Raw genomic sequence first — 15,874 nt, forward strand, 5'->3', positions numbered from 1 at the left:
CTCACTCACTCACACACACCCCACTCTCTCACTCACTCACTCACACAACCCACTCTCTCACTCACTCACTCAGACACACCCTGCTGTCTCGCTCGCTCATACACATTCACACAAACCCTCTCACACTCTCACACACACACACCCCACCCTCTCACTCACTCAGACACACCCTGCTGTCTCACTCGCTCACACACATATTCACACAAACCCTCTCTCACTCATTCACACACAAACACACACACACCACTCTCTCACTCATTCATATACACACCCTGCTGTCTCACTCGCTCATACACATTCACACAAACCCTCTCTCACTCTCACACACACACACACATACACACAAACACACTCTCTCTCTCTCACTCACTCACACATACATCCCCCAGTCTCTTTCACTCACTCACACTCACACATAAACTCCTGTCTCTCACACATACACAGTCACACACATACTCTCACTCACAGAGACACACCCCACTATCTCACTCACACATAAAACACACAACCCACTCTTTCACTCACACACATGCCCCTCTCTCTCATACACACATGTACACCCCACTCTTGCTCACTCAAACACACGTCCCACTCTTGCACGTTCACCACTTTCTTACTCACACGCACATTCCATAATCTCTCTTACCCACACACACCACTCTCTCTCACTCATGGGCACATACACCAATCTTTCTAAGTCATACACACACATACCGTACTCTGTCTCACACCCCACTCTCACCCATACACCTCATAGAGTCATAGAGCCGTACAGCACAAAAACAGACCCTTCGGTCCAACTCATCCTAAATTAGTCTAGCCATATTTGCCAGCATTCAGCCCACATCCCTCTAATCCCTTCCTATTGGTATACCCATTTGGATATCTTTTAAATATTATCATTGTACCAGCCTCCACCATCTCCGCTGGCAGCTCATTCCATACACACACCATCCTCTACTTGAAAAAGTTGCTCCTTTTAAATCTTTCCCCTCTCACCTTAAACCTATACCCTTTAGTTTTGGACCCCCCTATCCTAGGAGAAAGGTCTTGGCTATTCAGCCCTTCTATGTCCCTCGTGCTGTTATAAACCTCTATAAGGTTACCCCTCAACTTCCAATGCTCCAGGGAAAATAGCCCCAGCCTATTCAGCCTCTCCGTATAGCTCAAACCCTCCAACCCTGGCAACTTTGTAATCTTTTCTGAACCTTTTCAAGTTTAACAACATCTTTTCTATAGCAGGGAGGCCAAAACTGAACACAGTATTGCAAAAGTGGCCTAACCAATGTCCTGTACAGTCGCAACATGACCTCCCAACTCCTGTACTCGATGCACTGACCAATAAAGGCAAGCGTACCAAACGCCTTCTTCACTATCTTGTCTATCTGTGACTCCACTTTCAAAGAACTATGAGCCTACACTCCAGGGTCTTCTTTCTTGGCAAAATTTCCCAGGACCTGACCATTAAGTGTATAAGACCTGCCCTGATTTGCCTTTACAAAATGTAGCACCTCACATTTATCTACATTAAACTCCACCTGCCACTCCTTGGTCCATCACCCCAGTTGATCAAGGTCCCGTTGTATTCTGAGAGAACCTTCACTGTCCACTGTACCACTAATTTTGGTATCATCTGCAAACTTCCTAACCATTCCTCCTATTTTCACATACAAATCATTTAAATGACGAGAAGCTGTGGACCCAGCACTGATCCTTGCGCTTACAGTCACAGGCCCCCAGTCTGAAAACGCACCTTGCTAACCAGGCTACCATGTGGAACTTTGTCAAATGCCTTGCTGAAGTCCATGTAGCCAATGTCCACTGCTCTGCCTTCATCAATCTTCTTTGTCACTTCTTCTAAAAACTCAAGTTAGTGAGACATGGTTTCCCACGCACAAAGCCATGTTGACTATCCTTAGTCAGTCCTTGCCTTTCCAAATACATGTAAATCCTGTCCCTCAGTATCCCCTCCAACAACTTGCCCACCACCAATACCAGGCTCACCGGTCTGTAGTTCCCTGGCTTTTCCGTCCCACCTTTCTTAAGTAATGGCACCACGTTAGCCAACCTCCAGTCTTCCGGCACCTCATCTGTGACAGTCGATGATACTTCACTCTCTTTCACTGACACACACTCACCCCTCTCTCCTGCACACACAGCACACTCTCACTCACATATCTGACCCTCACACATACACACAAAACTCACTTTCACTCATCACACACCTTACCCTCATAGACAGACGCACACGCAACCTTCTCTCACACACACATAACCCTGTCTCTCACATACACGCACTCACCTGTCTCCCACACATATACACACATTTTTATATACACGCGCACATACACACGCACACACACCCCTGCACATTGGCCGCCTTGCATATACTGCGTTCTATGCCCATGTGCACTCTCTCACCCGCCCACCCTGTCTCTCCCCACACATGCACACTATCCTTATTATTGTCGCAAACACAGATCGACAAGATTAGAGGGAGCAGATTTAGGACTGAATTGAGAAGGAACTTCTTCACCCAGAGGGTTGTTCATCTATGGAACTCCTTGCCCAGTGAAGTAGTTGACGCTACTTCAGTAAACATTTTTAAAGATAAGGTAGATATTTTTTTGAACAATAAAGGAATTAAGGGATATGGTGAGAACACGGGTAAGTGGATCTGAGTCCATGAAAAGATCAGCCGTGATCTTATTGAATGGTGGAGCAGGCTCGAAGGGCCGGACAGCCTACTCCTGCTCCTAGTTCTTATGTTCTTATGACTTTAATTAAACACTGACTCTGGATGTTGTTTAGTGAAGCATTGGATGATTAGGGTTTAAAATCAGTGTTCTGTTATCGTACTGACAGCACTCACCCATCCACTGCCTGCCCTGCTTCCCCTCCAGCCCACGTGCCCACTAAATGAACCAGACGGTACTGAGTTGACCTTTACTGCTTTTTGACTGTGGGGAGAGACCAGTTGGTGCTGAGGAGACACAAGGAGGATCAGGTGCAGCTGGATTCACTCAGACATTGGTCCTGCTGCAGTTTGGAACTTCTTCTCCCAGCTTTTCCCAATCTCCGTACTCTGCCGTTACTTCCGACTGTATCGAGACCTGCAAAAACAGATCAGAGAAAGAAACAGTTTGCCATCTGACCAGGACTTTGTCTTATTGCTCTCTGATGTTCCAATGGGGTTAAGCTGATCCACATTGGTTGGGTTGGGACTTTACTCACTGGAGTTTAGAAGAATGAGAGGTGATCCCATTGAAACATGTGGGATTCTTAAGAGGCTTGACAGAATAAATGATGAGAGGATGTTTCCCATCATGGGAAAGTCTAGGACCAGGCGATGTTGTCTCAGAACAAAGGGACACCAATTTAAGATTAAGATGGGAAGGAATTTCTTCTCTCAGAGGGTTATGAGTCTTTGGAACTCCTTGCCACAGAGTCCTTGTGTACTGACCAAGAATCAGTAAAGAATACAGGGGAAGGGCAAGAAAGTTGCCATGTGGAATAATGAGCTTCCATTGTTCACCCCCAGGTTCACTCTGACTGACCATGCTCCTCAGGTATTTATCCTGCTGTCTTTGTTCACCCCTAGGTTCGCTCTCCTTTGCTCTGTTGCTGCTGGTCATTGCTCGGACTAACTTTCTTCCCTCTTTCCTTGCAGTATTGAGCTTTCTCTAAGATTCATCAGTGCTAGTTATTCCACCCACTTCCTTTGGGGGTGAGTTCCACACTCACTGGCTTAGGAAGGTGTTTTGAAAGTGCTTTTGTGGTGTCTATTGTGTAATGATAGTCTCAAACTACACTCTTCCCCAGAAGATGAAACCTCCCTAAGGCCACCCCTTCAGCCTTGTGTTTTCAAGAGAAACAAGATTCTTTATACAGCTGCACATTTCCAGTATTTTTATCATTACATATTCTCACCAGTAGATTCATCCACTTTATACTAGCCTGCAATCTTCCTTGTCTGGTCGAACCAAGGTTCAATGTAGGATTAACATGACTGCTTTACTTTTCACTCTAGCCTCCAAAAACAAACCTCAGTGTTTGGTTTATTTTATTGTCCTTATTAAGCTGAGGTAGTGCATTTAGTGGTTTCCTTGTTCCTCCACGCTAAACATGAAACCTCAACATTTTCAGTAAAAACCAAAAGAACTGCGGGTGCTGTAAATCAGAAACAAAAACAGAAATTGTTGGAAAAGCTCAGCAGGTCTGGCAGCGTCAGTGGAGAGAAATCAGAGTTAACGTTTCAGGTCAAGTGACCTTTCCTTAGAACTTACAGTAATTACATTGAAATTCGTTGGCCAGTTCCCTCCAGCACACATTCAATGCTGACCTCTTTCAGTGGGAGCTCCCTCCTTTGCACTTTTCATGGGACACGGGGATTGCTGGCAAGACCCAGCATTTGTTGAGTTGAGTCTCTTGCGCAGCCATTGGCTGTTAAGAGTCAGCCACATTGCTGTTCGTCTGGAGTGACAATAGGCCAGACCAGATAAGGTAATTCTCCTCTCTAAGGGGCATTAGTGAACCAGATGGGCTTTTAACAACAATGTCATAGTCACGATCACAGAGACTAGCTTTCAATCCCAGAGTTTATGAGTTGAATTTACATTCCACCACCCATATCGCTAGAACGTTGACCTAGCCCTCTGGATGACAACTTCAGTGAAATTACTGGTATTCTCACTGCCCCACCATCAAATAATGGTGTCACACATTCAAGGCAGATGAGACAGAAGTTTTTCTCTCAGAGGGTAGTGAAACTGTGGAATGCTTTACAGAGGGCTGTTTATGCTCGGTCAATAAGTATACTGAAGGCTGACATAGATTTTTAAGAAATAAGGGTTATGTGGAAAGGCAGGTAAGCGTAGTTTAGCATTATCAGATCAGCCGTATTTTTTTTATACAATCCCCACAGTGTAGGAATAGGCCATTCAGCCCAACAAGTCCATACCGTTCCTCCGAAGAGCATCCCACCCAGACCCACCCCTGTACTCTATCCCTGTAACCCTGCATTTCCCATTGCCAATGCACCTAACCTACACATCCCTGAACACTATGGGCAATTTAGCATGGCCAATCCACTAACTTGCATATCTTTGGACTGTAGGAGGAAACCAGAGCACCCAGCAGAAAGTCACACAGATGGAGGGAGAACATGCAACCTCCACACAGACAGTAGGCTGAAGGTGGAATTGAAGCGGGGAACCTGGCGCTGTGAGGCAGCTGTGCTAACCACTGAGCCACTGTGCCGCCCCTAGTTGAATTGTGGAGCAGTCTTAATGGGCTGAATGGCCTACTTCTGCTCCTACATCTTAACATCTGTCCCGCCTCTCAGTATGCTGGACATAACAACCCAGGGATTTGCAGATATCCTTCCCCAAGGGCAGCACTTGGTGGATTGGCCCATTGCGTTTACTCACTGCTGTGAGGAAGGTGGTCCTTTTGTATCAGGTGGCCCTCTCACGTAGGCTGATGGCCGACTGGTGGATGGATCATTGTAATCTTCAATATGTAAAATGTACAAAAATACATTAAATATAAACAATACATTTACGATTAAAGTCACAGAATTACAAACTCAGAACAGAGAAACAAACTATTCAACCCAACAGACACAAAGTCAGGCTAATATCCTCCCACCTGACTTCATCTCACCCAACTTGCACATCCTTCTATTCTTCTTCATGTGTTTATCCAATTTACCCTGGAATACATTGATACCACTGGCTTAATTCCTGGGACTGAAGTATGAAGAGAGACTGGATTGGTTAGGATCATATTCACTGGAGTTTACAAGAATGAGGGGGACTCTTGTAGAAATCTATAAAATTCTAACAGAACTAGACAGGGTAAATGCAGGAAGGCTGTTTCTGCTGACTGGGGAGTTCAGAACCAGGGGACACAGTCTAAGGATACAGGGTAGGCCATTTGGGACTGAGATGAGGAGAAATGTCTTCACCCAGAGAGTGGGGACCTTGTGGGAGTCTCTGCCACAGGAAGCAGTTGGTTTCAAGAAGTAGTCAGATATTCTTAGTTTGATGTCTTTAGGTGTAAAGGGTTCAAAGGGCATGGGGAGAAAGTGGGAACAGGATTCTGAGTTGGATGATCGTCATAATAAATGATGGAACAGGCTCGAAGGGCTAATGGCCTACTACTGCTCCTATTTTCTGTGGCTGGTGAATTCCACCTCTGACCACTTTCTGGGAAAACATTTCTGCAGAATCCTATTCTATGAACAAGCACCACAGTTTCCTCCTTCATCATATGCCCACCTTCACCTCAGCTCCTGAACTATAAAAATCCTCATCCAGGCATCTCTTACCCAGGAACATGGAAAATAAGCAAGGGTACAAGCCAGAGATAGTAGGAACTGCAGATGCTGGAGAATCCGAGACAACAAGGTGCAGGGCTGGATGAACACAGCAGGCCAAGCAGCATCATAGGAGCAGAGAGGCTGATGTTTCGGGCCTAGACCCTTCATCAGAAAAGGGGGAGGGGAAGGGGGTTTTGAAATAAATAGGGAGAGAGTGGGAGGCGGATAGAAGAGGGATAGAGGAGAGGATAGGTGGAGAGGAAACAAACAGGTCGAAGAGGCGGGGATGGAGCCACCCACTCTCTCCCTATTTATTTCAAAACCCCCTTCCCCTCCCCCTTTTCTGATGAAGGGTCTAGGCCCGAAACGTCAGCCTCTCTGCTCCTATGATGCTGCTTGGCCTGCTGTGTTCATCCAGCCCTGCACCTTGTTGTCAAGGGTACAAGCCATTTGGCCCATTGCGTCTACTGCATCATTCAATGAGATCATGGCTGATCTTCTACCTCAACACCGTTTCCCCACATCCTTAGATATCTTTCATATTTAGCACATTAGTGCAAAAGATAAGGTAAGCATCTGCAACAATCTTCAACCAGAAGTGCTGAAGGGATGATCCATCTCGGCCTCCTCCAGTGGTCCCCAGCATCACAGATTCAGCTAATTCCATTCACTCCACATAATATCAAGAAACGGTTGGAGGCACTGGATACTGCAAAGGCTACGGGCCCTGACAACATTCTGGCAATAGTACTGAAGACTTGTGCTCCAGAACTTTCCATTCCCTTAGCCAAGCTCTTACAATACAGCCACAACACTGGTATCTATCCTACACAAAAAGCAGGACAAATCCAACCGAGCCAATTACCGCCCCATCAGTCTACTCTCAATCATCAGTAAAGTGATGGAAGCTGTCATCAACAGTGCTTTCAAGCAGCACCTGCTCAGCAATAACCTGCTCAGTGACGCCCAGTTTGGGTTCCGCCAGGGCCACTCAGCTCCTGACCTCATTACAGCCTTGGTTCAAACACGGACAAAAGAGCTGAATTCTAGAGGTGAGATGAGAGTGACAGCCCTTGACATTTGACCGAGTTTGGCATTTAGGAGCCCTGACAAAACTGGAATCAATGGGAATTAGGAATTCCTCAGGATAGTGTCCTCGGCTCACCGATCTTCAGCTGTCAATGTCCTTCTCTCCATCATAAGGTCAGAAGTGGAGATATTCACTAATGATTGCACAATATTCAGCACCATTTGTGACTTCTCAGTAATGGAAGTAGTCCATGTTGAAATGTAACAAGATCTGGACAATATCAAGGTGTAGGGCTAGATGAACACAGCAGATCAAGCAGCATCAGAGGAGCAGGAAAGCTGACGTTTAAGGCCTAGACCCGTCTTCAGAAAATTTTCTGAATCTTCATTTTCTGAAGAAGGGCCTAGGCCCTAAACGTCAGCTTTCCTGCTCCTCTGATGCTGCTTGGCCTGCTGTGTTCATTGAGCTCTACACCTTGTTATCTCAGATTCTCCGGCATCTGCAGTTCCCACTATCTCTGGACAATATCAAGGCTTGGGCTGACAAGTGGCAAGTGACATTTGTGCCACACAAATGCCAGGCTATGACCATCACCAATAAAAGACAATCTAACCACCATCCCATGACATTCAATGGTGTTACCATCACAATCCCCCCACTGTCAACATCCTGGAGGACGGGGTTACCTTTGGCAGAAACTGAACTCTGAGGCTATGAATATTGCAACAAGTAACTCACCGCCTCAATCCCAAAGCCTGTCCACCATCTACAAGGCACAAGTCAGGAGTGTGATGGAATACTCCCCACTTTCATGGATGAGTGCAGCTGCAACACTCAAAAAGCTTGACACTATCCAGGACACAGCAGCCTAATTGATCGGCACCACATTCACAAACATCCACTCCCTCCAGCACTGACACTTAGTAGCAGCAATCTGTACTACCTACAAAATGCACTGCAGAAATTCACTAAACATCCTTAGGCAGCACCTTCCAAACCATTTAGAGGGACAAGGGCAGCAGATACATGGGATGACCTCCTGCAAATTCCTGTCCAAACCATTCACCATCCCGACTTGGAAATATATCACCATTTCTTTGTTGTAACTGGGTCAAAATCCTGGAATTCCATCCCTAAGGGTATTGTGGGGCAACCTACAGCACATGGACTACAGCGGTTCAAGAAGGCAGCTCACCACCACCTTCTCAAGGGGCAACTAGGGATGGACAATAAATGCCAGCAATGCTCATGTGCCACAATAGAATAAATTTGAAAAAATGAAATTTATCAATTTCAGTCTTGAACATGCTCAGTGACTGAGATAATGTCAACTCTTTTACAGACCTCTATCATTCCACCCCTCAGCTTTCTAAGCTCTGAGTTGTGACTTGCTGTCTGACATTACTGCAACAGTGCATACAGTCCTTACCTGCTCTGACTCCCATTACAGCCTGAGCAGCTGCAGTCAGTTTGCCTCTTGATGGAGGACCTGCTGCCTTTGACTCAGGGACAAGGGGGAGACAAAGAAAAATCAGTAAGAGATCCACAATCACAAACATTGACTGCAACAATGCAAGGTCAGCTCTGACGGTCACATCTGTGAACCCACATTCAGTTATTCCTCAAGATACATTAGGAGCAATCTCTCACCTTTGAACCTGGAATGGTTGGCTTCAAGAAAGCCCACTGTTGAAAGTTCAGAACAAAGTCCTGAAGGACTGTAACCAACTGTACTGGACAGAGTGACCATACTGGACAGAATGACCACATCAGACAGAGTGACCACATTATATAAAGTGACAGTGTTGGGTGGAGTGACCATACTGGACAGAGTGACCGTACTGTGTGGAGGGACTGAAATGAATGGAGTAACCATACTGGGTGGAATGGCCGTATTGGGTGGACTGACTGCACCGGGTGGAGTGATCATATTGGACAGACTTACTGCATCAAGTAGAGTGACCCCACTGTGTGGAGAGACCATACTGGACAGAGTGAACATATTGGGTAGGGTGACCGTATGGATGGAGTGACCATTTTGGACAGAGTTATCATAACAGCTGGAGTGACCATTTTGGACAGTGACCATATTGGACAGAGTGAACGTAGCAGGTAGAGTGACCATACCGGGTGGAATGACCGTATTGGACAGAATGTCCGTACTGGGTGGAGTGACCATATTGGACCGAGTGACCATTTTGGAAGAGTCACCGTATTGGACAGAGTGACCATACCAGGTGGAGTGACCATTTTGGACAGAGTCACCATATTGGACAGAGAGACCATACCAGCTGGAGTGACCACATTGGACGGAGTGACCATATTGGACAGAGTGACCATTTTGGACAGAGTCACTGTATTGGACAGAGTGACCGTACCAGCGGGAGTGACTGTACCAGGCTGAGTTGAAATGCCTGTTGCAATATGATAGAGATTATTAGCTAAAAATGAATGGGCAGAAAATTGGAGATGCCGAGGAGTGACCGGTATTAGACCTAGTGACCATTCGGGTGGATGTCCTTACCGAAGGTGATGAATATGTTGTGGGGTGTGAATATACGGCCTGTGCTGTCCGTGCTGGATGTGCTGGTTGAACTGGAGGGCCTCGCGGGGGCTGGTGGGAGGTAGACGGTGCAGCTGGAGCTCTCACTGGACTTGTGAGCTGCTTGGAGGCCAGCTGAACTTGTGCTGGAGGAGGGGGAGCTCTCGGCTGGATGGAGGACGGCACCGGGGCCTGCCTGGCCACAACTTTGCGGTTAACGTTAGTCTTGCAGAAGTTGATGTGTCGCTCGGCAGCTGTTTCGTTGAAACGCCTGTTACAGTACGGGCACTCGATGTAATCTGGGGGTTAGACACACACAATCATTCCCTGGTCAGGGCTCATTGCAGAAACGGCCTTACTGTTACATTCATGTCACAGTGGTGTCATTTCCTTCTGACATTAGAAAAAAGGAGCACGACTAGGCCATTCAGCCCCTCAAGCCTGCAACCCTATTCATGGCCAATCTACCCCACGCCTCAACTCCTCTTTCATGCCAGCTCAGCAAAGCTGTCTCAAAAATCACCTCCCAGCTTGGTGACAAAGTGAAGCTGAGCTCACAATCCACAATCTTACCGAATGGACAAGCAGGCTCAAGGGGGCTGAATGGCCTATTCTTCTCCCTGGCGCATCTGTCAGTGGAAGTGAAGGTAACAGAGCTGCAGCCTGATTAATTCCCCCTGTTAAACCCGACAGAGACAGAGGAGGGAGACAATTGTCAGCGAGGTCTAACTGAAACTTGAAATTAAAAAGACAGAAATTGCCGGAGAAATTCAGCAGGTCCGGCCGCGTCTGTGCAGAGAGAAACCGAGAGTTAATAATGTCTCGGATTCAGTGACCCTCCTTCCAAATGTTGCCTGAAATCCCTTTGTTTTTTTCACGCTGCAGAACATGTTTCAGTTCCACGCCGTGAAAGGTAGACTCGAGGGTGGATATTACCCAATGGCTTCCTGGAGGCCATTTGATAGAGATTATTCCCAGGAAATGAAAGTGCAGAAAATTGGAAAGGCCTAGGTAAGGCCTTCGGGTGACTCAAGAGCAAAGGCTTTTGGGAAGTGAATGTGATGAGCAGAGGAAAGGGTTTTCACAAGACTTGCACATCACCTTGAGCGAATAAGTCAGATTGTGTTGAGATGAACAGACAGACAGATGTACCAGTGAAAGCAACTCAACTGAAGCAAGGTTTTACCTGGGTTGATGCTGGCAGGTGGGGGAGGGGGAAGAGGCAGGCCCTTTTTAACAGCATCTGTGGCGAGCCTAGCTGACCTGATGGTGTTGATAAAATCTTCATGCTGTTGTTTCCAGTGTGACACAGGTAGAGACATCTAAGGAAGACCCACACAGTCTGGAGTCATTTGCCAGTTTAAAACTATTTCCAGTCACCGCCACCCGGGATACTCCCAGATATAATATCACAAAGCAACCTCGAGTACATTCACAGAATTGGACAGTATGAGTGTAATCAGTTCTCTCACCTCTATCCTCCACCTCCAGGCACCGTAAATCACCCCAGTCAAACTTGTCAACAGCTTTAAGATCTCAACGAAGAGAAAGCCTAGAAACTTTGTCACCTTTAGCAGTTCTAGGCCAGGTTTTGCAATGAAATGTTCTTTCCCCCAGAAGTTTTCAAACCAGAAAAATTATCTCTGGGTAGAATACTTTTCAACAAAAGCCGCTGTCTGTTTAAGTTTACCAATATCAGCAGTTACAATCCAAGGGTGTTGTTATTTGAAGATGGGCTCATAAGGAGCTCAGTGTGAGACTGTCACCTATTTAGAGTTATTTATGAACATCTATTGTGAGAACAAATTCTAAATTACATCAGAATGAACACTATCATAAACTATCAAATATGAATAGGGAGGGTTTAGAGGGATATTGGCCAAATGCTGGCATATATACTAGATTAATTTAGGATATCTGTTCGACATGGACAAATTGGACTGAAGGGTCTGTTTCCCTGCTGTACAGCTCTATGATTTTATGAGTATTCTACTTCAAATTTATACACAATGTTTAAATCCACCTTCCAAATCCCTTTAGATATTCAAACAAAATAAGACTGAAAGAAATCTATACCCACAATCCAGTATAATTTCTTTGTCTCAACCTTCACAGGGGGTTAGTAATAAACCTGGTGTCTGATGTCCCAGGGTGGATGACCCATGGTTCTCTGTTTATTTTATTTCTAACCACAACTGTATTGATTCAATCTTCTCAATTTTTCAGCCAGTGAACCTGAACAATTTCACTTCAGTCTATTAAGAAACCGTGTGAGGACACGCACAGAGCCAGCACCCCAACTGTTCCCCAGTGCTCAGAGATGAGTCCTACCTTGGCAACTGATGGGCCTCTCACTGATGAAATGCCTGTCCCAGCAGCTCTTTGCTTGTACGAATTGAAGACTCTTTTTTTCTTGTTGGAAACTTTGCTACAAATAGGTTCATGTCTTTCCTTGAGACAGAAGCCAACATTGAGTTTTACAATGATTTCAAATCTATTCCAAATAAACCTGAAACTAAACTCTTTCTTCTCCTGTCTCCCTCCTGCCCCAATCTCCATTTAGAGTTCCTGAAGGTTCATCACAGGAATTCTTGCCCTCACCCTTTTGCCATTGGTTACCTGGCATCCAATCCCACAATGCCCTACTTTACTACAGCCAATTGTTATAGAGAATTATACAATCACACAGCACAGAAACAGACCCTTTGGTCCAATTCTGCCATGCCAACCAGGTTTCCTAAACTGAATAGTCCCATTTGTCTGTGTTTAGCCTATATCCGTCTAAACGTCTCCTATCCATTACCTGTCCAAATGTCTTTTAAATGTTATAATTATACCAGCCTGTACCACCTCCTCTGGCAGCTCATCCCATACATGCCCCACCCTCTGTGTGAACAAGTTGTCCCTCGGGTCCCTTTTAAGTCTCTCTCCTCTCTCCTTAGATCTATATCTTCTAGTTTTGCTCTCCCCTACCCTTGGAAACAAAACCTTGGCTATTTACCTTATCTATGCTTCTCATGATTTTGTAGAAACAGAAAATAGGAGCAGGAGTAGGCCATTCGGCCCTTCGAGCCTGCATCACCATTCAATACGATCATGGCTGATCGTGCAATCTCAGTATCCCGCTTCTGCTTTCTCTCCATAACCCTTGATCCCTTTAGGCGCTAAGCTCCCTCTTGAATATGTGTAACGATTTGGCCCCAACAGCTTCCTGAGGGAGAGAATTCTACAGGTTCACAACTCGCTGAGTGAGGAAATTCTTCCTCATCTCAGTCCTGAATGGCTTACCCCTTAGTCTTAGACTGTGACCCCTAGTTCTGGACTTCCCCAACATCAGGAACTTTCTTCCTGCACCTAGCCTTTCCAGTCCCACCAGGATTTTATATGTTTCTATGAGATCCTCCCTCATTCTTCTAAATTCCAGCAAATACAAGTCCAGTCAATCTAGTCTTTCTTCATATGTCAGTCCTGCCATCCCAGGAATCAGTCTGGTGAATCTCTGCTGGACTCCTTCAATAGCAAGAATGTCCTTCCTCAGACTAGGAGACCAAAACTGCAAACAATACTCAAGATGTGACCTCACCAAGGCCCTGTATAACTGCAGCAAGATATCCTTACTCCAACAACTTAAGTCCTCTTGCTATGAAGGCCAGTATGTCATTAGCTTTCCTCACTGCCTGAATGAGGCCCCTGTGTTGAGCTTGGAAGATGACAGAGAACTTTGAATCTTGGGATTGAATCTTGCATCAGCATGCCATTAGCTTTCCTCACTGCCCTGCTGCACCTGCATGCCAATCTTCAGCGACTGTTCTACCATGACACCCAGGTTTCATTGCACCTCACCTTTTCCTAAACTGCCACCATTCAGATAATAATCTGCCTTCCTGTTTTTGGGACCAAAGTGGGTAACCTCACATTTATCCTCATTATACTTCATTTACCAAGAGTTTTCCCACTCAGCCAGTCTATCCAAGTCACCCTGCAGCCTCTTAGCATCCTCCCAACAGCACACACTGCTGCGCAGATTGGTGTCATCTGCAAATTTGGAATATTGCATTCAATTTCTTCATTCAAATCTTTAATGTATATTGTGAACAGCTGAAATCCCAGCTGGTACCCCACTCGTCACTTCCTGCCACTCTGAAAAGGACCAACTCTCTGCTTCCTGTCTGCCAACCAGTTCTCTATCCATGTCAATACATTATCTCCGATACCATGAGCTTTAATTTTCCTTACTAATCTCTTATGTAGAACCTTGTGAAAAGCCTTTTGAAAGTCCAGATACACAACATTTACTGATTCAAAAACAGAAGTTGCTGGAAAATCTCAGCAGGTCTGACAGCTTCTGTGAAGAACAGAGGTTCTGAGGAAGGGTCACCGGACCCGCAATGTTAACTCTGATTTTTTTTTCTTCACAGATGCTGTCAGACCTGCTGAGCTTTTCCAGCAACTTCTGTTTTTGTTCCTGATTTACAGCATCCGCAATTCTTTCGGTTTTTATCTACTGATTCACCTTTGTCCGAGTAACTGGTCACATCCTCAAAAAACCCCAGAAGATTTGTCAGGCATGATTTCCCTTTAGAGAATCCATGCTGATCTGGGCTGATCTTGTTACCACTTTCCAAATGCTCAGTTATTACACTTAATATTATTACCTTAATAATTGACCTTATAAACACATCAGCCTTCAGCACTCCAGGGAACATAGTCTCAGCCTATCCAGCTTCTCCTTATAACTCAAACGCTCCAGTACTGACAACATCTTTGTAACTCTTTTCTGTGCCCTTTCTACTTTAATAACATCCTTCCTATAGTAGGGTGACTAGATTTGTACACAGCATTCTAAAAGTGGTCTCATCAATGTCCTGTACAGCTGTAACATGACGTCCCAATCCTGTACTCAATGCTCTGACCAAAGAAGGCAAGCATGCCAAACACCTTCTTCACCGCCCTGTCTACCTGCAATGCCACTTTTAAGGAACTATGAACCTGCACTCCTTGGTCCCTCTGTTCAACAACACTCCTTAGGACCGTGCTATTAACTGTGTAAGTTCTGACCTGGTGTGCTGTGCTATAAAAACTCAACGACTCTCCATGATTCTGTGAAATCTTGATCCTATCTTTTCACTTTCAAATTTCTCACAAGAAGAGACACTCCACAAGCAGCAGAAAAAAACATTCTGTAGACAGGACGAGCAAGAATGCTGGCCTTGGGAGCTTCAAGGGGAAAACGGTTCTCTTCTTATTGACGACGCAAAATGGTCAGTAAAAGCAGGCGATTTTTTTTGTGATTGGCTGTGCGCCGAAATAGCCACTCTGTGGGATACTGTAGAAGAAAGGGAGCAGCAAGCAGGACATCACCATGTCCTTGTAAAATGATGATAGAGAAAACTATAGGCACAGCTTCACCTCTTTCAGGGCACGAGGCTCCAAGATGGCAACCCATGGACCACTTGCTGGTTTGAGCCAAATCTTAACCCTAACCCTAACCTTAACCCTAACCCTAACCTTAACCCTAACCTTAACCCTAATCCTAACCTTAACCCTAACCCTAACCTTATCCTTAATCCTAACCTTAACCCTAATCCTAACTTTAACCCTAATCCTAAGATTAACCCTAACCCTAACCATCACCCTAACCCAAACCTTAATCCTAATGTTGACCTTAACCCTAACCTTAACCGTAACCCAAACCTTAACCTTAACCCTAACCTTACCCTTAACCCTAATCCTAACCTTAACCCTAATCCTAACCTTAACCCTAACCCTAACTTTCACCCTAATCCTAATTTTAACCCTAATCCTAACCTTAACTTTAATCCTAACCTTAACCCTAATCCTAACCTTAACCTTAACCATAACCCAAACCTTAACCTTAACCCTAACCTTAACCTTAACCATAACCCAAACCTTAACCCTAACCCTAACCTTAACCCTAACCCTAACCTTAACCATAATCCTAACCTTAACTTTAACCCAA

General features: G+C 45.4%; 1 protein-coding gene across 1 annotated transcript in view; it reads right to left on the minus strand.

Moving 5' to 3' along the window:
* Positions 1 to 3,003: 3,003 nt before the first annotated feature.
* LOC109935664 (zinc finger C2HC domain-containing protein 1B) overlaps positions 3,004 to 15,874 on the minus strand; it is a 15,310-nt gene continuing 2,439 nt past the window's right edge. Inside the window, exons 2-6 of the mRNA XM_048601393.1 lie at positions 12,226 to 12,345; positions 11,081 to 11,216; positions 10,003 to 10,193; positions 8,782 to 8,854; positions 3,004 to 3,113 (exon numbers count right to left, since the gene is read on the minus strand). Coding sequence (XP_048457350.1) covers positions 3,004 to 3,113; positions 8,782 to 8,854; positions 10,003 to 10,193; positions 11,081 to 11,216; positions 12,226 to 12,345 — 630 coding nt within the window. The remainder of the gene's footprint in view (positions 3,114 to 8,781; positions 8,855 to 10,002; positions 10,194 to 11,080; positions 11,217 to 12,225; positions 12,346 to 15,874) is intronic.

The sequence above is a fragment of the Rhincodon typus genome, chromosome 9 (genome assembly GCF_021869965.1).
Source record: "Rhincodon typus isolate 14 chromosome 9, sRhiTyp1.1, whole genome shotgun sequence".
NCBI lineage: Eukaryota > Metazoa > Chordata > Chondrichthyes > Orectolobiformes > Rhincodontidae > Rhincodon > Rhincodon typus.